Below are 26,670 nucleotides of genomic sequence, written 5' to 3' on the forward strand. Positions count from 1 at the left end.
ATGCACCTGTGTTTTTCCTGATAATACAGAATGACGAAATGAAAAAAATATTTTATAACACGTGTGCCGACATCGCCCTGAACACATGAGGAAACCTTTCAATTCATTTGTTAAAGGCATGGAGTCCCATTTTTAACCTAAACACGAGATTCTTAAATTACCAATATTTCTAATAGATATATAAAATAACCATCAGGAGATGAGTCTTTTGTAAGTGGAAACAACAACAAAACAGTTACAACAAAAAATAATAGTCAATATAATCTTTCCAGTGCTTTAAATGTGATTCAGCAAAAATGATAAAATGCAAATAGAATAAACAAAGGTGTAGCTAGCTTAATACGGCTAGGCGCGATACGATGCCGTAGGGTACGGCAAGTGTTATGGAGAGAAAGGAGCCCCGGGTGGACGCTAAGCCCCGCCTAGCCAACGGAATCCTCAGGAAACCTCTGCCGCTGAACAATAACAACCTCGCGCGCAACCTGAATGAGCGCGCCGAGAAGAAGCGCCAGGCAGGTACCGGCGCCGGGGCGAGGCCGGTCTCCAAGGGGGTGCCCGCTGTGCTGCCGCAAGGGTGCACGCCGCTCATGTATGCCTGTCAGCAAGCGGATCACAGACAAGTAGCAGACATTCTCAAGAAAGACGTAAGTTCTTCTTATTTACCCTTTTCCAGAGCATATCTCCTCTCCATACGTCAATCACAGACATGAAGCTGAATTACTCAAGAAAGACAACAAGGAATTCCAGTAATGTTTTTACCAATGTTAACCGTCTATTAGAATTGATGTTATTATAAAAAAGAAAATTGATTAAGATTTCATAGTTAAATTAATATTTTAAGTTAGAATATTTGCTTTTCCCGCCCGGTACGGTACTTGTAAGGTATTGCTGTCGCTATTTTGTTGACGTGCTCCGCGCGAATTCAGGACCACCGCGCAAAAAAGTAAAGACCAAAAGTAAAATAACGGTTTACAGCCCAGTTCACTGTAAGACTTTTCTGGGCGGCCGGCTGCCTGAAGTGTATCAAATGTTATGTGACATGTATAATAATAAAAACTTCTAAGTTATGCAATAAACAACATATTATTATAAAGCACTATACGAATATGTATCTTTAGAAATCCATTTCATATAATAATAACAACAAATACGTACATATATTTGACAAACTCAAATAAACGTTTGGCCTATACACCACTCTCATCTAAACCGACCATCTCTCATGTAATAGAAAGAGATGCACCATAGGTGATCCGTTGTACGTACAAGTCACGACACATGTGACGTCAGAATTCTTTCGACCAATCGTGGAGCGTATACAGTCTATTGCTATTGAATGCTTTTACAAGAACGTTTAACTAATTCTAAGAATAATAATTGTCGCGCGTCGGACCTGGGGGGGCCCTGACTTTCCCTCGGCCAGCTCAGATGCGGGGGCATGAGACGTCTCTCTCATAGTCAGGGTTCGGGGTCAGCGCGAGGCTCAAGAATCCATATCCCACCGTCTACACAAAACACTCCCATACAACCGCTATCCCCAAATGAAAGAGGTTAGGTTTTTATAAATCAACATTGTATTTGAGCGGCAAAATGGACATTACATGGGTGAATGACAATAGAATACAGGTTGTTACATCCTAACTAGAATTATCATCAAAGGGTTCCCTAATCTCTCTCTGGGAAATAATTAACAGCTCTCTCTAGACCGACAGGTAGCGTGGACGAATTTAGGTTATTAGCGGACACATTCAAGGGTAATAGGAAATGTAAGAGACTCACAGCATGGTGTTGTCGGGGTATCCTGTTGATTGCAGGACGGTGCGCCGTGTTTCAAACAAACGGTGCCAGCCTGTCGATGTTCAAAGCGCGACATTGTCGTACATTTGGCTTCTCGACCGAGCGGTGCGAATTGGAACGCGGGCGCCGAAACGAACACACGTCCAGCTAGGTCAGAGGTCGGCGCGTAAGAAGGAGGAACGAGGAGCTCGGTCGCCGGGGGTGGGGGGAACTGTAGCGGATCTTTTGCGCGTTACGTTTGACCCAGCAACTAGCCTGATAATTCCCGCTACTCAAGTTGGCAACTGTAGGATCTTTGCGCCTAAAATCTGTTATATGACACCTCCCCCCGCGCTCGTAAAAAGGGCGACGTGGTAATGGAGCATCAGGGTTAAAAGATCCTCTATGTGCCTCCCTTGGGGTTTTTTTGACAAAACAAGAGTTGCCCTTAGTTTGAGAGACTTGGATGGCCAGAGAGATGCCTAGCTAAAACATAATGACTAGCTTATGCCATAGGCTAGGTAACAATATTTGTGGGGAGAAATGAGGAAGGGTACATAGCATGTTTGGAGCAAATAATTTTGGGGAGAGAGCAGGTGTGGAAACAACAACTACAATTATGCAATTAGAAAACAATAGACATGGTTATGCAATTGAAAGACAAAAGACAAAATTATGCAATTGAAAGACAAAAGGGCATGGTTATGCAATTGAAAAAACAATAGACAACATTATACAATTGAAAAACAAGAGACGGAATGTTAAGGTGTGATTCTAGGGTTTCATTGGTCTGGAAGCTAAGTTTGCGTTGCGTTGGTTTTTTGGTTTCGAAGAGTTGCGAAGGAAACGAGATTTCACTGACTCTAAAAGATTACATTATCACTGTAATCTGACCCATTGAGATAACACTCAGGAGTACACTTAGGCCTTGGAAAAAACACTTTGCTTCGTTGTGGGCGTTGATGTTTGCGAAGTGGGGCTGTGGTTTGCGGGGCTGCGGCTATGGTTACAGTGGTCATTGGAGAGAGTAGTCCAGGTTCCGTAGTTATGCCAGTACGAGTCCTATGTGCTATTATGGTGGGCACGGATCGTATGTGTTGGTTATCGGAGCATAATGTAGCTCAGGATAACTTTTTAGAGATGCGCAGTTTGTGTTTACTGGAGGGGCAAAGGGTAATTATGTTTCACCCATGACCTGGTATGTGTCACTGCATGACAGAGCAAGAGACGGTATAACTGGCATTGGCATTGAGGGCAAGAAATTTGAACTCCGGGACTAGCGTGTCCGAAAGGTAGTTCAGAGTGTCATAAAGTATAGTGGGACAACTCGGCTTGCAGTGGTGTGACAAACGTCATACATATGAGTGGTATTGTCTGTGCTTTCAGGAACAAGATGGAACAAGATGGAACAAGTGTGTAGCGAGTAGTAGTCGAGGGGCCTTTGTAACCACAGCGCAGGCTGCTAGGAGGTGAGGCTCAGCTTGGCTGCCGGAGATGGCATCCGCCTGGGCTTCTTTTTAAATCCGGGGGGAATTATTATTAAAGCAAATTTCTTGAAGTTTACCTGCCTAGGGACCAATGAAGAAAAGTTTGGAGAGAAACAAAATGTGTCCAGAAAAAATAAACAAACGAGGTTTAACTGCCGGTCCAGAGAGTGACGAAGAGTGTGAGAGAGAGGTAGAGAGATTCCTAACTAGTTTTGATTACATAAACATTATCCTTTATTAGGATGACTTGGCGTTTGCCGAATGACAAACTGTCTTGGTTGAAAAAACAACCGGCCTTCTTTGGCCTATGTTAACATACAGGTGGTAACATTTTCGTAGGATTTCAAAGAACAAGACAAAAAAATTCGTGAACGAGTCACGGCAACAGCAGGGAAACTAATTCATGAATAAAGGTTGTCAGAAAAGACAGACGATACGCCAAGTGCGTATCATACATATTCAAAATTCATGAATGTGTTTCGTTGAGGAGAGAAAAAAAATGACAACATACGTGAAAGGTGAGGTAGGAAGCCTGTTGGTGACCGGAACAATTACCGATTCGAACTCGAAGTGAGGGCGAAATATGGTCGACAACAGATTTTCCACTTCATACATATGCCTGAGGGCATGGGGGTAGGGAGTGGGAGGAAAAAGGACGGGAATTGAGTTACGAAATTTGCTAGAGACTGGACTAATTTCCAATTCAACCTCTATGTGAGAGTGAAACATATTCAACCAGCAGATTTCCTGACTCTTTACATTTTAATAAAGTGGATTAATTTTAAACAGTATTTGAATACACATTGTACTAAAGAGGCTAATCTTTTGCGTGTATTTGGCAAAAGATTAGGGGTCGTTTTAAACTTCTACATGATTGTGAGAAAAGACAGACCCTAGTTCCAATTTCACAAACCTGGGATTCTTCTTATTCGTTTCCCAGACGACGAGTTTAGTGGTTTTGTGCCCATCGATTAACTCCTGCGGCACTATGCCCCATAATTGACAGTGAAGCTGAAAACTAGTCCTTTTGGGATAGTAGATATTCCTGGGCTTCTTTTCTTTTTGGAAAGCAGCAAAAACAGGAAGTCCACGGGCATTGGCGTTGAACAAAGAGGTTTCTGTGAAATACTTACGTAGTTCACATATAAAGGTTTGATATTATTTCGTTCGCACGATTCATGGTGAGTATTGTAACGTCTTCACGTATAGTGTACGAGTATGCAGTATATGCAAGGTACAACTCAATTATAGACAGAAGTCAAAGAGTGTAAAAACAGTTCCTTAAAGGAGATGACGATGTCGATATTATGTCGTTCACACGAATCACGGTAAGTATTATTATTACGTCTCCACGTCTCGTGTACAGGGTTGTACACAATTATACACAAAAGCGGTTCTCATGACATGTTAATGACACACGACCAGATTATACACAAGGGCGGTACTCATGGCAAATTAATGTCACACGACCAAATTATACACAAAGGCGGTACTCATGGCAAGTTAATGTCACACGACCAAATTATACACAAAGGCGGTACTCATGGCAAGTTAATGTCACACGACCAAATTATACACAAAGGCGGTACTCATGGCAAGTTAATGTCACACGACCAAATTATAACACATGGTTATAAGTATTAAGTAATTGTAACGAACTTCTCGTGTAGTGGTGGATTTTTTAAGGATCTCTCCTATCGCGTGACAATTTTTACATTTAAATATAATTCAACAAAAGCTAGCAGTATCATTTGATACTGTTTGCAAAGATTTGTTAGATTGACTAACTCCGTAGCCTGGAGAGGCGTACGATGGAACAATAGAGAAGATAAACAATTTCAATGTTACTTCATTTGTTACAAGGTGCAAGATGATGGTAGGAGGTATTTCTACTTACATCGTGCGATGGGTGAGAACAGGCCCATAATGGCTTTACATACTGTTCATTGTAGCGTGCAATTGGGTTGCAAACACTTGGTTAAATGGTGAGACAAAGGTTGGGTGTTTATATTATGCAACGATGATCGAACAAAGTCCTGTTGATTTACGTTGTGATATAATTATTTGCGTTCGAAAATCAGGATAACCGTAAGGTTTTACTAACCTGTCCCGTAGGGTCGAAACGTGAGGTACGAGACATACGTGACGTAACAGTAGAGAAAAGAAATCGAGATCTCGTCATACAATAAAAGACCTTAATGGGTTTTACATACTTTTAGTTGAAGCGAATCCAGTTATGGTATGTGGTTTTATAGGACCGACATTTGGTTTTCTTTTATAAATACAATTTCCCAAAATGGATGTGTCAAAATCCGATTTTTGGTAAATGTGAGCTTGGGTAGGACGCCATCAATTTTTGAAAGGAAAAAATTGAAAAAAATGAAAAAAAATTATATACATACAAAGAAGACAATTATGTGATTAATTGCTACTTGGTTCTTGCCTTTGAGACCACTATAGGGTTTTACATACTCAAGGTAACGTTGAATTGGACAAGAAAGAATTAATGGCTGTACTTGACAGGTTTTCTTTTTTTTTTAAAAAAAGGGTCGGTATTTAACACTTTGGAATTTACAAAATCCGAACTCTTTTGGATGGCACTCTTATGAGTGATTACCAATCGTTATTTTACAAGGAACAAAAACAAAAGTGGGGTGGTTCTTTCTAACACGACGGAGGGAACAAAATGAAACGAAAATGGGGTGACATGACATAAACATTGCATAGTGTAGAAGTTGAGAAGCAAAAGCGGGTTCGCGGCTTCCCGGCGATTGTAACTCGAAAACGTGTCTCTATTCTAAAATGATCAGTTTCAGAACAGGTGAGAAAATAAAACGTAAAAAGAGAGAAAACGATTGTCGTGAGGGAAAGAACGTTATTACAGGAATAATACTTCATGGTCATAATATGTTAATATACATTTATTTACAAAGGTAGGTTAAACTCGTTTTTGACGAATAGGTTGACATGTAGTTGACACTTTACACGCCTAATTATGGTAAGACTTCATAAGCTTACAATAGTTTGTGATAATACACAATGGGTTAGTTTAAAGTTGCTGGGGTGGTGGGGCAGTTTCAACTGTCTCCTCACTTCCAGACTTTACAATGTCCTTAATATGGTAATTACCAGTATGTTTGCCAGAGGAGTCGGACAGGTAGTAAACTAAGTCCGATATTTTTCTTACAACCTTGGCTTTGACAAAACGGGGTGCCAGCTTGGCAGAGAAGTACAGGGCTCCTTGAGAGAGGGTGTTATTCCTTCTCCAGACAACATCGCCTACATTAAAAGTGATGTGTTTCCTACGTAGGTTATATCTGTCCGCACTTTTTTGGTGGGCCAGCAATAGGGCATCAGTAACTTCACTATAAATGGCAGTAAGTTCTTCCAAACGATGAGAGTAATCAACGGCAGGATTGCTTGTGGAGGTGGTTGACGTGGGGAAATTCGTGTTCCAGTGCAATGAACCATGTACCACCTGTTCCATACCGTGTTTTAAAAAGAAGGGGGTGTAACCAGTGGTTAGGTTAACAGTGTTATTCATGGCAGCTTGAATTTTATCTAAATTCTTACACCAATTACGTTGGTCTTTGTCAACCAAAATGGCCAGAGCTGTGTTAATAGTCTGGTTATACCTTTCGACAGTGTTATTTTGGGGAGTGTACAAGGTATTATAATAAATATCTTTAATCCCGTATTTAGCAAGGAAATCTTTAAATTCTTGTGCTATAAACTGTTTTCCGTTGTCAACTATTACGGTTTTGGGTGTTCCGTAGGGTATGAAAATGTGTTTTTCCACAAGTTTGACAATGGCGGCGGCGTTGGCTCTTTTTAAGGGGAAGATCCAACAAAATTTGGTAAAGATATCCACAATGATGAGTATATGCATGTGTCCAGAATAACTCCTGGGAAAAGGTCCGACGAGGTCCATAGATAACGATTGGAGGGGTCTATCAGCACGTTTGGGTTTTCCCATTAGGCCGGCAGGGGGTGCCGTACTATGTTTGTAAGCTTTACATGTTTCACATTTGGAGATGTAGTTGCGAACTTGCTTGAAAAGACCAGGCCAGTAATACTTCAAGGAAATCTTTTTATACGTCTTGAAGGTTCCTGGGTGTATAGAGTCGGGGGCACTATGATTGTTGATGATTACTTGTTTTCTCTTTTCGAGGGGCACAACGAGTTTCCAAGAGTAATCTTCAAGGATGGACAGTGGGGCCTTACAATTGCGATATAGTTGTCCTTCTTTTATAATAAAATTGGGAAACTTTTGTTGATTGTTTTTGCATCCTTCATAGATTTTGAGATACCATTCATCTTTTGTGGATGGGGTAGAGGCAATTGTATCGATGTTTAATGTGGCAAGTTCAATTCTTGACAGGGCATCTGGGACAATATTGTCCGCACCTTTACGGTGGATGACATCGAAAGTGTATTGGGACAAGCGAGAAGCCCAGCGAGCGAGTCTGCCGGAGGGATTACTTAGAGAGATCAACCATTTCAAACTACTATGGTCTGTGACTACAGTAAATTTGCTACCGTCTATGTAACCGCGAAAATGGTGAACAGAATCCAATACTGCCAGTAACTCTTTTTCGGTGATTCCGTAATTTTTCTCGTGTTTATTCAAGGTGCGGGAAAAATAGGCTACCGGGTGTTCGCCATCGGGGAATTCCTGAGTTAGGACTCCACCGATCCCTACGTTAGAAGCATCCGTGTGGAGGGTAAAAGGTAGTTCAAAATTAGGACAATTCAGGACAGGGGCTGTTTGAAGAGCATTTTTTAAAGTCGTAAAAGCTTCTTCGGCTTCAGTAGACCAACGAAAGTTGCTGATACCTTTACGGATACCAGTAATTTTGTTTAATGGGGCCGAAATAGTGGAAAAGTCTTTAATGAATCTCCTATAGTAACCTGTAAGTCCAAGGAAACCTTTGACTTCTTTCGCGTTTTTGGGTCGGGGGAAATTTGCCATTGCTTCCACCTTAGTAGGATCTGTTCTCAGACCTTTTTCGTCGACAATGAATCCCAAATAACGCAGGCGAGACTTACAAAATTCAGACTTCTTTAAATTGATGGTTAAACCAGCAAATTTAAGTTGTTGAAAAACTTTTTCCAGCATTAACAGGTGTTTTTCGAAGGTGTCACTAACGATGATGAGATCATCAAGGTAGCAGAATAGGTTGTTGTCAACTTCAGGGCCGAATAGTTTGTCCATCAGCCTCTGTAGTTCGGCGGGGCTATTTTTTAGACCAAAAGGTAGCCTTTTAAAGTGGAACATTCCCCTACCAGGTACAACAAAAGCAGTTTTTTCGCAGGATTCCGCATCTAAAGGTATTTGCCAGAAAGCTTTGCTTAGGTCAATGGAAGAAATGAATTTGGCATTGCGTAATTTGTCTAAAGTTGCGTGAACGAAAGGCAGTGGGTACGCGTCGGCTTCAGTACAAGAGTTCAATCGTCTACTGTCGAGGCAAAAGCGTGCAGAGCCGTCTTTTTTTGAAACCAAAAGGGTTGGGTTGGTCCAAGCACTTCTGCTGGGAACTACCACTCCCATTTTCAACATTTCATCAAGTTCGTTTTCTAAAAGTTTCAATTTTTGGGGGGCTAAATTGTAGTAGCGTTGCTTGATTGGTGGGCCGTTGGTTTTGATGTGGTGTTTTACCAAATTAGTTAAACCCAGTCCGCATTTTTCGAAAGATATTGATTCAAATTTGTTGATCATTTCCTTTAATTGGAGAGCCTGGTCAGTGCTTAGGTTTTCGTGAGGAATTATAGTGCGAATCTCACCAACTTGAGCGACCGGAGGTTTTTGGCCAAGAGTATTAAATACTTGTGGAGCAACGTTAAAAGCCTTCCAGAAGTCAACGCCAAGGATGAAATTCTGGGATATAGAGGGTACTATTAGAAAGTTGATTGTAACTGTGTTATTGTTACATTTAATTGGTAATTGCAGAGTACCGATGACTGTCTGGGGAGTATTGTCCGCAGTTGTCACGAGTGTAGGTTTGGAAAAAACTTTAAAACCGTTGTTAACAAAAGGCAGGTGGGCATTGTTGCCAAGGCAACTAACAGATGCACCACTATCTAGTAGTCCAGAGAAGGGGACATTGTTAACGGAGAAAAGGGCATAAGGTCTTCCATCTTTAGCTTGTTTGCAACAAACCGAAGAAACATTTAAGGTCTGGTTAAAATATTTAATGTGTGATAACCAATCAGTCCATTCCTTAGACCTTGGTACAGAATGAATACCTGAGAGGTTATTATTTAGTTTTTTGGTTTTCTTGCATGAAAATTCGGTGGGGGTTTAGAGAAATCCACTTGAGGTTTAACAAAGTGAGGGTCTTGCAACCTTTCCATGTTATTTCTTGATTTTTTGAAAATTTCACGCAGTTCGTCGCGTGGAGGAGAACGATCCCTGGAGCGATGTCTCTTTAAGGTTCTGGGTTCTTTAGCTTCCAGAAATTTGGCCTGCTTGAAACAAGTGGTAGCTAGGTGACCTACTTTTTTGCAAAAGGAGCAAACTTTTTGTTGTCAAATTCTGGTTTTAATCCAGAAGGACGGCTTGGTACAGTGATATTGTCCGTGGTGGTTTTGTTGTTTTTCCTGTCTTGGTGGGATTCCAAAATGAGGCAAACTTCGTTTAAATGGGCCAACGACACAATTTTCTGTGAGGTGATAATGTTTTCATATCTTTGTAGGAGGCCATCAGTTATAACTGGTAATAATTCGGCTTCCGAGACAGGGTGGGAAAGTTTGATGTTGATGGATTCGGCCCTCTCTATGAATGTTGCCACAGTTTCGTTTACTAATTGTTTAATGGATAGTAACGATAATTTAATTCTGTGTTGGGCCTCTGATTTGCCGAAGCTAGTGATCAGGGCTGATCTGAGTTTATTCCAGTCCTTGCATTTTGATTTTTGTATTCGGTGCCACGGGATTAATTCTGGAGATATTAGTTCTATAAAGTTTTTCTGCAGCACGTCAAATGGAACATTTTTAATTGAGGCCGTTTCTTCGATTCGGTCAATGAAATCCAGTACATCAGAAACACCGTTATATTTGATCTTCCAAGGAGTGAGATCGTATGTTTTTTCTTGTGCCGTGATGGGTGCATTGTCTTGTTTTACTGTAACATGTGTCCTGGTTTCTTTGTTAGAAACGGGGATTTCCAAAACTGGGGTATTGGGTGCCTTGTCTTCACTTGCAACGGATAGGTTTATTTTCCTGATGAACTTCTTGTTGAATAACAAAGCGTATGCTTTCAATGCTGACTTTGATTTGTTTAGTGGTGATATTCCTCTGTCTTTTAAGACGGCTTGTAGGTGTACTTTGGATAAGTTGTGTACATTGGGAATGACACCCATGTCCAAAGATGTAGCCATTTGATTGGAATTCATTGTTAAAGAATGGTTTAAAAAAAAGGAAAAAAAACTCCGAAATTTTTCTAAGTCTTTTTGAAGAAAATTTGGCCAGGGGGACACTTTAGGATTTGCATTATTTAATTTTGTGGGCACTATTCGCACTTATATTCACTGCACTCGAGGAAAGGCACGAAAAAGGCACAAAAAACAGCACTTTAGAAGCGAAAAAACACTTTTGATGGAAAGATTTTATATTTGCTTCATTTACTGGCACTAAATCGTGAGATTGAACACACGTTCTTATTATTGCGTCGAGAAAGCACTTCTTTGCAAAAAAAACACTGCACTTCTGAAGTTAATTTGAAACAATTCACTTAAAATCACTTTTATAACAGTCAATGCTGAAAAAAGAATATGGACAAACACCGTACCTATATAATTAATCGGGATAAAGAATTATTTGTGTTTTACAGGTTGTAGCTGATATACTTTTAGAAATCAGCTTCGATGGGCCGTTGGGTGTATTGTGCTTTTTTTTAAAAAAAATCACTTCCGGTGTAAAAATTGGCTTCACAGTTCTAAATCCTGACTGTTATTATTACGGTGCAAATTATGCCGAAATTAAAACAGTGGGTTTGTTTTGTTTAAACAAAGAACACAGAATCTATGTTATTGAAGAAACATTATGTTCAAACTTTCGTTATCACAGCGTTTTGGCGGGAATTTCGTGCGTCTCTTTTATTCGTTCGAGAGGATTCCTACCGTTATTTTTTCGCGGCAAAATGCGCTTGACAACAAACAAAAGTTCTCGCGGCGAAAATGCGCTTGGCAACAAAATTGCATAGTACATGTTTTCAAATTGGGGGCAATCGTAAAGGCAATTTTGTGCAGTCGGGAAGGATATGTTTAAAAAAAAATTCTGCCCTAAGTTGGTCGCCAGTGTCGCGCGTCGGACCTGGGGGGGCCCTGACTTTCCCTCGGCCAGCTCAGATGCGGGGGCATGAGACGTCTCTCTCATAGTCAGGGTTCGGGGTCAGCGCGAGGCTCAAGAATCCATATCCCACCGTCTACACAAAACACTCCCATACAACCGCTATCCCCAAATGAAAGAGGTTAGGTTTTTATAAATCAACATTGTATTTGAGCGGCAAAATGGACATTACATGGGTGAATGACAATAGAATACAGGTTGTTACATCCTAACTAGAATTATCATCAAAGGGTTCCCTAATCTCTCTCTGGGAAATAATTAACAGCTCTCTCTAGACCGACAGGTAGCGTGGACGAATTTAGGTTATTAGCGGACACATTCAAGGGTAATAGGAAATGTAAGAGACTCACAGCATGGTGTTGTCGGGGTATCCTGTTGATTGCAGGACGGTGCGCCGTGTTTCAAACAAACGGTGTCAGCCTGTCGATGTTCAAAGCGCGACATTGTCGTACATTTGGCTTCTCGACCGAGCGGTGCGAATTGGAACGCGGGCGCCGAAACGAACACACGTCCAGCTAGGTCAGAGGTCGGCGCGTAAGAAGGAGGAACGAGGAGCTCGGTCGCCGGGGGTGGGGGGAACTGTAGCGGATCTTTTGCGCGTTACGTTTGACCCAGCAACTAGCCTGATAATTCCCGCTACTCAAGTTGGCAACTGTAGGATCTTTGCGCCTAAAATCTGTTATATGACATAATATAGAAATATATTTATATATTTAGAATCGATATTTTTTGATCTACATGAACATATTTTTTATAAGTCAAAATATTTTTCACTCAACTTCCTTATTAATTATAACCTTTTTCGAAACGCAATTGGATTACCGGTTTTTCTCAAAAATTCTGAAATCAAATTTTTATAACTGATCAAAAAAAATATTAAAAGATTTGCTTCTGTAGATGGTTTTAATCTTATAAGCTGCAGAAATTATTGACATTGTTCTGATGAGTGCTTTACAATTACAATATATATAGTGTGACTATTTATCATGGGTCTGCACATATTTATTTATATACAATACGTATATTTTATGGTACATTTTGGTGATTGTGAACTGTCCAAATATTTAATTTGCAACATTGTTCATCATTCATAACAATAACTGAGATATCGTTGTTAATGTTGTCATCACTCTTCGCGGAAATTAGAAATTCCCAAGTTGCATCCAACATTTTCCTTACTTAATGGTGCGTTTTGCATTGCTTATCTATTGTGCACTTTATGGGTCAATCAATAAAACATACTGAGAAATATTAACTGATGGGGTTTTCCGTATGATAATTAACGCAAATGATACTTGTTATATTTATAATATGGGAACATCCACTACCCCAAGATGTAATGGGAATATTATGTTTCAATCGTTAATCTTTGAAAGTTAAATGTACCTAATTCACATGCCATCTTTCACGTCTCCTTGTAGTGTTCCTTCCTTCAGCATGGCACCTTGTTGAAGAGGGACCACAGAAGATGTCGACGTTGCATTGATACTTCTACAACCCCACCGTTAGTGTTAGTCGTGACAGCGAACCATCTACATTCTAGTTATTTAATGTTTATTTGCTAAAAACAGTGATTCCAGTAACATTTCATAATATTTACAAGTAATATCATGCAAACGAGTAGATTAATCAAATTAATACCTAAAAACATTAATCATATCAGTTGTTATATCTCGTTATAAAAATACGTATTCTAATCTTGAATTCATTGACAAATGTCTATATCTGAAGAAAGTTGCTTTAAAAGCGTAGTCATAGACGGCCTCATTGGTCGTGGTAGAAGATACTCTCAGCATCGCCCTGGTGTAAGATCACAACTCAGAATTGAAACGTTGCTTGAAATGGATTTTTTGTTTTCCAGGTCCTTCCTTGCCTTCCTCTCTCTCATCTCCTAACCCTCTCCACTACCTTCGTAACATAACCCTCCAATAATATTCCACAATACTCCAATGGGGATGCCATAATCTCACTGGCTCAAGACGGTTAAGAGCAGTTTGGACTCTTGTGTGTTATTCACGTAAAAAAAGTCATTCTCCCCAGATGCAAGATCATTGGTAGAATGGTCCTGCCTTTTGGAAAAATAAACAGCCTGTGCTGCTGTGAGTTCCGGAGAAGATATCGGGGACATAAAACGAAATACATTCCAGAACATCAGGATTGCAAATGTGTCCATTGATCAGCTTAAGTGCTACAAATACCTACCATTGGTATTTTTCTCCTAACGTCTAAACGATCTAGTCGTAGCTTTCGGTATCGCGTAAACTTTTTTTGCACCTTTTCTATATTATTAGAGTACAATGCATCTATGGGTCCCTATATTACCGAGCCACTTTCGAGAATGCTGCGAACCAGCCGAATGCACATCAGTGTTGCACACCGAATCGATATGATAACGAAAAGTCAGGCTCGTATCGAAAGTGAATCCTTTGTTACTGAAATATGTTTTAATGAGTTGCAGACATTTTATAGTTAAAATACAGCGTATGCTTTACCCTTGTAAAGCACATAATTCTACACTTTGCGTTGTTAAAGTATAGTTTATTTCGATTACGTTTGGAGTCCTCTTTCGTCTTTATACTCGTATATAGTTTAATATCGTCACTTAAATAATAAAATTTGACGAATTTTATAAACCGAGCTATTTCATTAATACACACTGAGATTAAAAGAGACCCTAAATTAGGCCCTTGAGGGACCCCAGCATTTGTGAGGTAAGGTGTTGAAGTGACCAGTCCGCAAACATAAAAACGTATTGTTTTCTGTCAGACAAATAATTGTAGAAGAAATCGGCGTGAGAAATCAAAGTTTTCAAGTTTGTTTAGTAATATCAGGTAATCTACTTTGTCAAAAGCTTTCGCCAAATCATTAAACGAAACGTTTATTGGTTGTACCTTGCAAATGTTTTCGTATGATAAGTTAAAATATCTTTATATCTCAGTCTTTTTGAGCATGGTATCTTGTTACAGCCGTCCTCCGTGCTGAAGAGGGACCGCACGCTGAAGTCGGCGCTGCACTACTGCTTCGATAACCCCACGGCCGTGACGGCGGACCGCGTGCTGATGGCTGCTCCGGCGTTGCTAGAGGCGCGCGATCAGGACGGCTTCACGCCGCTGCACCTGGCCGTGATACAGGGCAATATGGCTCTCGTCACCTTCCTGTTAGCCAACAGCGCTGACGTAATGGCGCTGGACAACGAGAAGCATTCCGTGGTGCATTGGGCAACTGGTGAGTTATTCACATTATTTTCCTTTATTAGAAGTTTTCAGAACCTACATGCTTTTCAAAATTAGGGGCTGGCCCGTCCCAACACCCAGCTAAAACTGGTCTTCCATTTAACACGTTGTACGTCTCCTGTTGCGTTCACTTTTGGGAACAGATCATATGGTCTCACAGAAACCGTTGTGCCTTCCTTACTGTCGTGGTGAAAAATATGATCTAAACGGTGTTCGAAAAAAAAATATCACGCTTTATATTCAAATCTAGAAATTAACCACAGAATATCTAAAATATGCACCTTTTTCAAACCAAAGGTACCGACCGCAATTATTTGAAAAAAACTTACGAGACTTCATAAATTTTTTATTAACGTTAAGATATTTGTATCATAAAATAAGTTAGTTTTTGTTTTTTTTGCTTATGAGTAATTTTAGATACAAACGTAAAGTGAGCCATTTAATTTTTTTAATATTTTTATTCAAAATTTTAACATTTCAAAAAATATATATATTTATTTCTAACTTGCTGTACCTCGCCACGTGTTGATGTGGCTCAGTATGCTTGTGCAGATATTGAAACAGTAGCGCGTGTTGCATTTACGTTAAAAAAACATATTTTTACCTGTCACAGGTGACATCTATAGAATATAGGTATATAAAATCATATGCGTATTCGAATTCAACGTTGTGTCAAAATTTCAAAGCTACTATAAACTATTTCGAAGAACTTTCGAAGATTAAGATTTTGAACAAACGAGCATTTACATAGAAGAAAAATGTATATAGAGGAAGAATATGATAAAATAAGTCAGTGGGAGGGATGGATTCATACGTTCCTCACTTCTGGCCACACTGGCCCTCAGATTCCAATCCTCCACCCTTTTCCTTCCCAGAACTACCTCTACTTACTTTCCTTAAGACAACAAAAGACCCTAATAATGGGGGTTTGCTCGACGCTCACATTTTAATTATATCTGAGGAACGCATAACTATAATTTCAAATGTTTCTAGAGGGATCGCTAGTATATAAGTTACTTATATTTAAGATTAACAAAAACAGGACCTTACCATTAAAATATTTTATAAAACGTTTTTCAACTATAAAATTAGCGGTAAGCACCAGATTTTATTTTTGCAAAGGATAAATTAGTAACTTCCCGAGAGATCCCTCTAGAAACATTTGTGATTTTAGTAATACTTTCATGAGAAATAATGAATATAAATCCCACGGAAAGATGAATTTTCTAGGCCTTCTAGGGCAAAGTCGACCGTAGGTTTGTCTATTACTGAATTATATTGTCGAATATTACTTTTACGAGACTTCTTCACTTATGTAGTTAAGATTCCCACTTTAATTTAGGCAAATTCAACTGCAGGTCTGTCCAATATACCAGGACCGCGCGTCGCATATTTTTGTTTACGGCTGCTTCACTTACGTCGTTAAGATTCTGGCTTTATTTTAGGGTATTTGATTCTTCATCCAGCGTAGGGAAATTATCATAAACGTCAGCGGTAAAAAGGCTATAGAACATACCTCGATGAAAACAGAATTGCTAATTCTATCATGTCAATGGGTCGGTAATCTGCATAACGTGTGTTACGGTGATGTAAGGTACTACATTCAACCGCTTTACAGGGAAGTTAGTATTCCGATAAGTCACGCGTTTTCCGCAGAACCCGCAACAGAAACAGACTGACGCTGACATAACCCATTGATCGCGCATTATAGCCGCTTATCGTTGCTAAATATCTATCGTTGTGCGGGTCTTCTAGACGTGGGTACACAGAACCGGCTCAGGTCGAAATAAATCATCCTCATTACAGGCTAATATATTATTATTATTGATAACATGGATATCGAATCAGACTTGCGTATATTTCATAATATTTTATCCCTTTGACAACAGCCCATTTCCTCTCACAAAGTTCCACAGTCATGGGCAACAGAATAACACGTGTCAATTTGACATTTACACGTTGAAGAAACACGACATCTACGGAACTATGGAGAATATACGAAGAGTCGCAGTGCCAAGATTATGAAAATGTGTTTTTAAATTATTGGATGATCGGCTGTGAGGCGTCAGGCCTGTTTTTTTTAGTTAATCTAAATTAACAGAATATTAACCAGAATATTATTCAAAGAGATACGAGTTCTTGATGTAAGGCATAAAAAAAATATATTACACACTCAAAAACAACGTCACCACTACCCTTCCATTGATCATTATCACGACACTAGACATTCAAGGAGGAATCCAGTTGTTCCACCTACTACTATGACATCCTTTGCCCAAAGACAATTCTATTACCTTGGTCCAAAATTATTCAACCTCTTACCCGATTTATGGAAATCGAAAAGCATAAGCATTCTGCGTAAATTAGTTAATTATTGTCTTCTAGACTTAGGAAGAGTCGAAAGCGAACTTATGATGACCAACAGATAAACAAAAATGTTCTGTACTCACATTTATTATTGTTATTGGCAGTTAAATAAAAAATCCTATCATGCATCTGATTGATACAATGCGATTGATAATGTTTATACATTATGTTTTCATGTACCTTGTGTATATTTTTCTTGATTATGTATATTATATTATATGTACCTTGATTATGTAAATTAATACACAGCACAGTAACAGCGATCAAATTAAGAAACCCACCTAATATTTTTCTTATATTGTAACTATAAATTGAATTAATCCAATATGTTATCATGTACCCTGATACAGTGTTCCTTAATTATGCATATTATTACATGTACCTTGATAAAATTTATCAGGTGTTATCATAAAAAAAACTAATATTCGGGTGTACAAATATGTCTGAAAAAGTTTTTATTTTGATTACTTTGATAAATATATATTTATATAGACTATATATGACTAGCTTAACTATTAATGTAAAGTTTGGAAATATAATTCATAACAGCAGCGTGTACAAATGTTAACTAAACCAGGCAATTTGGCTGTCCTAAAACGGGAAATTTCCTAGTTGGACAGCCAAAGCTTCCTTAATATGTATGTAATTATTTGTATCTAATAAATAAATAAATAAATAAATTTAGTTATTTGTATCAAATTGAGCAAATGCTGAGGTTTTCATTTACATATTAAGGCGATGTCATACGTAGTAATGCAAAATCATGTGTTTTTGGTTTGAAAATTTGGTCGCCTAGAAATGTTTCAGATACTTTAATTAAATACTGCGAGTAGAATACATCTTGGCCTTTGAAATGATCGAGTATTTTTTAGATAAGTCTTTTTATAAGACCAGAAAAAAATAATGTATAAATCCTATGAAAACTGTTTTAAAGTCATAATCTCCTACTTACGAACCCATTTTTGGTTATGATTTTATTGTATAATGTGGCAAATTAAGTTATTTATAAAATGATCGAAAAAAAATTAAATATTTATGCCTGAACATCCACAAAATAAAATAAAAGGCACTTTTTGGCCATGTTTTTTTCTTGCATAAATCAAAACAGGCGGATGGTGTTAAGCGGGAATTTAAACCTTATCGCCTTCTACGTAAGGGTTGTTATTGATAGCGGCTCAATTTAAAATATTACACGACGTAGTGCATCGCCTTTATAAAATTTATTAGTATTATGAAAAGTAATTATAATTATATCACGAAGTTTAAAAAAATTAACTGCATTACATAGTGTTTTTAGTGCAATTGAGTGGTTTTGATTTCAGTATATATTTGGTGATAGTATATATCATTTTTATTATCACTATGTTATGTAAGCAGGTTTTTTAGTGAGATTTAAAAGTTATATATAGGAAGCTTTTTTGCCCAAATGTTGTATGTTGTAGTTTCTTGATGGATATGTGTTTGACCTTGAGATCTTGTGTGTAATTTGGTGAATGACTCCCGTTTGATCAGTAACAAAATCAGTTTTCGAAAATTGCATCCCGATAAAATATTCCTTTTGCGAATGAAACTGTAGATACTAACAGGGTAATTACTTTTGGTTCCTAAAACATTAGAAAAATTCCAAATAAAAACTTTAAAAACGATATTTCTCACTATTTATCTATCATAATATACAATTGATAATCCGATACTGGACTACTCCTTGCTTTGCCTTTCGGAGATGTCAGCGTGTTACCACCACGGAATATTTTCTGAAAACAGAGAGAATAGACACGAAATTCGAAATAGTCTGAAAGGGATAGATTTTAGAATGAAACTGAAAGGTGAATGAATAGTTTGAAATCTATTAATACACTTTCTGAAGTGCTGTTGTTGATTTGCGAGTTCGTTACCTTTGTAACTTTGATAACTGCTAGATTCATTACTATTCAAGTAGGTACCTTCCTAACTGAAGTTCTGTTTTGATCGATTTAAAAAAACAAACGGTTCAAAGCTATGATCTTTTGTAGGGCAGACTGTCTGTTTGAAAGGAATTCCATGTTAGGCTTTTGGCACTAATTCCCTAAAAGTCAACAATTTTCACTATTTATTTTTTTATAAAGAAGGACGTTGAAAATACCAACGAATACCTGAGCGCAAGGGAAAAGGCAAAGGTATGTGTTATCTCCCTGGCCATTCAAAGAAACGTCAATTATCATTATTGAAATATCATATGAAAGTATTTTCAGAGAAGATTTATTTGTAGTTACGTGATAGAATCGTTCATGTTCATCTAATAACAAGAATCGTGCATTCATCAAGAGTAACAGGCAAGATAGGTGGATTTTGCCCATTGATATTAAAATATTATATCATTTGTTACATTTATAATTTTGACAACTGCTAGATTCATTATTATTCAAGTAGGTATCTACCTAACTGAAGTTCTGTTTTGATCGATTTAAAAAACAAGCGGTTTTGTTTAAAGTCTGTCAAAAACCATTACAAAATTCTGGCAAGCTTTGTTATGATATTTTGAGATTGTGAAGAGAGACAGTGATGTTTACCCAAATACTAAGCAGAACTGTAAAAATATATTTGATTTATACAATATTTCTTTACAATTAATGGCACAAGTACCGTTTACATACATGGTAGTTATTGATTAGTCATAGTACAATATAGAATGAATAAAGAAAATAAGATAATATTAGTAAACAGGACAAAAGAAAAAAGAATATACATTAGTATAAAGTTAATTAAATAAATAAAAAAGAAAACAAAACAAAAATAAAAACAAAAACCTGTCACGCAGTGACCTCGTTTAAATGTGCACTGGTAAAATATTTAATTCATAATTCCGATTTGGGACACATTTATTGGATAACCAACACCTCTGCCATATATCACCCCAAGTGGTTTCTACTTGTGGAAACTTAGCAGGGGTGCCCGGGTTCATGGGGTGAGGTTTGTCTAGTTCTTGGCGGCTGGTGCGTCTGCCCGCCTGCTGCGTGGCGGGCCACATCGAGAGAGACTGGTTGAGGGAGGCCTTATGACTTCTCCAGCTCCAGTTGGAGGGATGGATTCATTCGTCCCTCACTCCTGGACCAACTGACTCCCAGATTCTTACCCACCTAAAGATTCTTCTCCATTCTTTCTTTGAAAGACCCTCCACAAATCATCCCCTAAGATGACATAATTACCCTCAGGACCTCCTGTGTAGAACAAATGTAAAAAAAGATTTAGTACATCAATATGAGCATATTAAAAACTTCAGCTAACATGGTATAAGAGTTGGTGTGTAAACTTATTAAATGATTAAATGCCTCACTCAAATCTTATGAAGAACGACTACTAAACTTCAAATTTACAACATTGGAAAAAAGAAGACAATTTGCGGACTTAATATGTTTATATAAAATTATTCATGATAAACTTCTTACCACTAATTGTCTGAGCAATATTCATATTAAAGTCCCTAATAGACATAATTTAAGGAGCCAAAATATATTCCATATTGAAATATTTAATAACAATATTGCATATTTCAATCCACTATCTAGAATGTGTCGTCTGTACAATACAGTTGAATGCGACCTTATAGATATATTCGCAAACAGTCTCGCATATTTTAAAAAACAAATTAACAATCTCCTACCATGATATGTTATGGAGAACAGTTAAGAGATATAATTACTTTATTATTTTCTTTACTTTTCTTCCTTATCCTTTCTCTGTACATTTACTATATTTTATATTTCATTTTTAAAATTCATGTTTTATATTTCTTTTTAATTATTATTATATATTTATGTATTTTTTTCTTTCACTAATAGCATCTCCGCCTAATATCAACTAAACCTTTTTTACGCATGCTGTGAACATTTTTAATTGGGGTGTTAATATCTGTGCACATTCCCACCCAAATAATATAAATGTAATAATTGTTAACACTCTGTAAATGTTTCAAACAATAAATAAATAAATAAAAACTATTTATTACAGAATTGTAGCCTGAAACCGTAATATAACTGTCACAATAATACATACTAAGAGAACATTGAATGCGTAAATCATTTCACAAATTTTACAAGAGTATAGGTAAAGTTTAAAAATAGATTGGGTTTATCGATTTCATAGATATTCTATTTTTCTAAAAATATATTTACTAAAAAACGGAATTAAAATTGTTCCTTATTCACCCCATTTTCCACCCATGCGATTGTCATTTGTGTTATCGGTTTTATTGCATCAGTTTCTACATAACGAAGCTTTCCGCGAGTTGCAAACTCACCCCACCCCCCAATACCACCCTAACCGTCATAAGGAAAAGGCAGTCACCGCAACCCAACCCAACCCAGTCACCCAGTCTGTTCATTCTACCAGTGGTAACTCGGTCTGTTCCCACTAACCAGTAATCCAGTCTGTTCGCGAAATGTCGAGTAATTGAGACAGGAGTGGCTTCATCACGACATTCGATATCAATCGAGCGACTTGACATTGGTTTTCCTAATAAGGAAATGACATTGAAATGTATCGTGCAGAATTGTTCCCATGTCAAGGAATAAATCCAATAGTTTATCCATTTCAGAACAATTGTCATATTGAATAGTTACTTAGATAGACGATTCCAGTGTTCTTACATGCAAGTTTATGTATTTGACATATTTAATTCTTGGCTAGACAGATTTAGAGGTAACCACGTTTGTTTTTGTGTGTGACAATCACAGACCTCAGATTAACGTGGTTACACGCGGTGTCCAGAAATTGGTGAATTCTTCACTTAGCTATAACTTTTGGAGTCTATTTTGTAGCATAATTTTTTTGGTTTAATCTTCCGTTTACAAGTAAATTACGAATCCGGAATTGGTATACCTATTAGAAAAAAAAACCGTTGGTTACGGAATTATTATCAGCTGTTTATTGTCTTTTAAAATACATTGTTTTTTTAACCTTTTAATCACCGAAGATATGTGTAATGTATGAAATATGTAGCTCGTGCCAATGTGGTGTAGAGGCTGAGTATTATTGTATACTAATATTATATAATGATAGTTTATCTTGTACTGATATTTATTGGGGAGCTGCTTGTAACAAAAGAGAGCGCACAACTAACGTGCATCGCCTTTTATAAGATATTGCAAGCATTCCATCTCGCTTGCACTCATCCACATTCGTACAGACATCACAATATGGATTTTTTTTAAATCCATATCTTCGGTGTTTCGATTGTTTGGGTTGGGTTTCTATAGTAATAATAATATTTGGAATATTGTTATAGCGCCTTTTTGTGAAAAATCACATAAAGGTACGCCTCACCATTTAACCAGTTTCACGCTTGTACCACTAGTGTTCTGGTCAAAGAACCCGTTAGACAAACTACTAAAAAGTAGTTTATCGGGACTTTTTTGCCTTGTATTTTTAAAGTGTGTAAAATAAAAATAAATAAAAGTCCAAAATATACGTTAATTAGAAATATCAACTATCCAGATGGATAAATAGTTATTTTGGATTTTATGTGATGTGCAGTCACCAGTTTTGCGCTTGTAACACTATTTTCCGGACACCGTTTATAATAGAATGATGCATATATTCGTAACGATTCAGTTCCAATGCGACAGTCTTTGGAAATTAAAAATATGTCAATGTCATTTTAATGGTGTTGCATTGTTTTATTGAATTCGTGTTGAATTAAATTCAACACGAATTCAATAAAACAATGCAACACCATTAAAATGACATTGACATATTTTTAATTTCCAAAGACTGTCGCATTGGAACTGAATCGTTACGAATATGTGTGTGCTGGTTACTTGCCAAGGGAAATTGTACGTTCAGTACCAAAAAAGACATTTATACATTCATTTTTATAACAGGAAATAATTTATATATATAAATCATCCAGCACAGATAAAACGAGTATACAAGTTAGGCACATATAAATTAACCCCTTTATACAGGGTTTTCCAATAAGAGGTGTTATTATAAAAAGCCCGCTATTTCGGTAGATGTTACTTTTGAAGCTGTCATTTTTTGACATTTGACAAGTAAAAACTACGCCATTCATAAAAATGGAACAGTACACGCTTCAACAACGCATTGAAATTATTAAAATTCACTTGAGTGAATCAAATGCAAATCATTTTGAGTGATGAGGCCCATTTCCACCTCGGTGGCTTCGTCAACAAGCAAAAATGTCGCGTCTGGGGCTCGGAAAACCCAAGAGTTATTGTTGAAAAGCCTCTCTATCCTCAACGTGTGACTGTTTGGTGCAGTTTATGGTCCGGCGGAGTCATTGGACCTTACTTTTTCGAAAATGAGGCTGGGGCAACAGTTACGGTGAATGGATTGCGCTATCGAGAGATTATTAATGATTTTTTATGGCTGGAATTGGATGGTATTGATATGGATAACGTTTACTTTCAACAAGACGGCGCTATGTGCCACACAAGCAACGAAACCATTGATATTTTACGATTGAATATCATAACAACACCTCTTATTGGAAAACCCTGTATATAAGTGTATTAAATATAGTTCCAGATTTTAGTTTTAAAAAAATTGGTCCTAACAAAAATATTTTTTCGGCGTGCTTCTAAGGTTAATGTTTCTGAAAATTTACTTACACTACCCACAATATTTTTTTATTTATTTTTTATTTATTTTTATTTAGGAAGCAAACAGTCATACGGTAAAAAATTATAACAATAAACATTCATATGTTCTAGACCAATTAAGTTCCATTGAATTTATTTATTTATTTATTTAATACATGTTACATTATTATGAAATTTACATAAAGTAGATATAATGAATCACCATACTAGGCGGCTGCCTGTTTCATGGTGACCAATTGAGTGTAATTAATTTGTATGAAATATGAAATCTAGTGTAAACATATGAAATTAGTAACTATAGATGAAGCTAAAATTTTGGAAAAATTGTAATAAAAAGTAGAAGATAGAAATTAGAAAGGAGAAAGAAGTAAATTAGCATTAGATTGTAAAAATGTACATAATTTTATATATATATAATTTTTAATATGTGTGCATGCAAGCACACATGTGTATATAGCAGCAGACATACCTATATACATATAACAGTACATGTATACATACACCCATATGACGCATCCTCACGCATATAAACAATATATACACCTCTATCTGAGTACTTGGAATAGGCTACTAATTAAATGTAGATTTAGTATTTTTTACCTACACAACATATTAAATGGCAAAAAAATAAACATAATAAAGAAATACATAAAATTAAAAACAAAAAGAAAAAATACAACTTTTCGCATAGCTATACTATTCACTACGGGTGATAATAATGTAATTTTCACAACAAAAAAATCGAATAAAATAAAAGTATTTTAATTTATTAATTTATTAAGCTGAATTTTATATGATATCAAGTTATGGTTGAAAATGTCTAGATCTCTAGAGGCATTGTGAGTTTCACAGATACGTACTATTACAGAGTTTTGCGCTATTTGGATTTACAATGTGGTATTCTAAATAAATCGTTCCATCTGGTGTTTTGCTTGGGGCAACGAAATGCAATCCTTTCTAACATATATGATTAATCAACTAGAAAATACTATATGTCATTGATACACCCAAAATTAATTAATTTAAATATTACACAATTTCGAATGTCTGAAATAAGGTTAAAAAAATTAAACTCGACATAGCATGAACGACTTTGCGGAGTTATTCAGTTTATTTTCAGGTATTCGAGTGACAACGCGCAAAGTTATTTTCTCCCTTCCTCCTTTTGGGGTTCACGAACTTTCTATCTATCTTCTAGTCTGGACATTTCCACATAGTAACAACAGCGTGTGTCCAATTTATACAGTGGGTAATTTAACTATTGATCAACCACTATCAAGTCACTGGCCACATTCAATAATGATATCGATCGTTAGGGCCAAGGGTTCGAGAGCATGGACTATATTAACCCCATTAGCTTTACATTTTCCCTTAGGGATTCAGGAATATGATATTTAATCCGGTTACTAATACAAACTATATATTTAGTTAGTGATTTTTCATCCCAAGCATGAATAACTATATTTTTTTCAATAGGACCTACGTAGGCACTAGACACATTTACTGATGTAGGTACGTACCTAATATGTATATTAATTAAGGACGAGTTGTTTCACAAAATGTGAACAATTCATCAAATTTTCTGTTATTATATCATTATTTACCAGTTATTTCATAATCACAAAACTTGAAAATAAACTTGGATTTTTTATGAATTATTCACATTATGTGAAACAACCCGTCCAAATTGACTCTCTTTTTACCTGCAATAATTACACAGTCGTGTTAACATTTCGATGGCTTAGTGCCAACAAATTGTATCTCCACTTTCTGAGGAAAAAAAAGGTATGAACTAAACTCTTTTAGGGGGAAACCACAGACATAGGAATTAATAGACGAGAAGATAATGGCGAGGGGTAAAATCAACTGTTGAAGAACGAAGGGGGTAAGGCTGACTGTGATTCGTCAATAAATCAATCTGACAGTAAATAGGCATCTCGCATTATAATATCACCATTTAGTTCTTAAAAGTAAAATCTGCTTTTGAATGAATAGACATTTTTACATGGGAGCGCAAATTACTCGCCACGTTATGAACTAATTTGCGAATTCCAAATTCGGCAAAGTAAGGCAGCTTCTATTTTCAGAGTCGTAGTTGGTTTCAGAGTATTTAGTTAAGACAATTTTACAAATGTTTCATAATTTACTTACCCCAGTAAACAACGATGAGCACACTTGAGAATCGCTACATTGTGATGTGATAGTATATGTTTCTAAAACTGATCCATATAATACGGTGTGAATAAGCTTAAAATAAAGTAAAATAATGCTTACTTATGGAATGTAATACGACAATTGGGTTCTTCTCTTTTTTTCTCTTTTTCACATCTATTTTTACAAGTTTTCATATCACAAGTCAACATTTTGCAGTGTTATTTCGTAAAATGAACCGATGATGCCTCGACCATAGTTCGCACAAGAATGATGACGTCACGTTTTCAAATTTCACTTGAGGCCAACGCGAGCACAGCCGGTTCCAATGGAACCGGTATGGAGAGTGGGGATAATACGCTTTTAATCACTTAGGGCAGGTCTACTAATATTCATATGTCTATGGGGGAAACTAATTCTGTGTGTATAAAAATATGACATCTTTAACTCACACCATTCCAAAGATATTAACATTTTACCAAGTTACTAAATTTAGGTCATTCGTACACGGGGATGCTTACAAGCGACTCGAGTTTCAAATACGTCTCTCGTAAGTATCCGCCATTCTATTCTGCTAATTTTCATACACGACGCGACGCGTCGACTACGTGTTTGGCGTCAGTTGCACGCTACTGACAATGCTGATAGCACACTACGCGAGTGGCATTCGCATATTCTAATCGTTTTTTCAGAAATGGCGTCCGAACG

General features: G+C 37.0%; 1 protein-coding gene across 1 annotated transcript in view; it reads left to right on the top strand.

Annotated features, from left to right (window-relative positions):
• The first annotated feature begins 383 nt into the window (after positions 1 to 383).
• Positions 384 to 26,670, top strand: part of LOC149417084 (uncharacterized) — an 82,555-nt gene continuing 56,268 nt past the window's right edge. Inside the window, exons 1-2 of the mRNA XM_089641376.1 lie at positions 384 to 644; positions 14,579 to 14,837. Of these exons, the coding sequence (XP_089497502.1) occupies positions 384 to 644; positions 14,579 to 14,837 (520 nt within the window). The remainder of the gene's footprint in view (positions 645 to 14,578; positions 14,838 to 26,670) is intronic.

This window comes from Hesperophylax consimilis, chromosome 16 (genome assembly GCF_061612785.1).
Source record: "Hesperophylax consimilis isolate HC1 chromosome 16, BYU_Hcon_1.0, whole genome shotgun sequence".
Classification (NCBI taxonomy): Eukaryota; Metazoa; Arthropoda; class Insecta; order Trichoptera; family Limnephilidae; genus Hesperophylax; species Hesperophylax consimilis.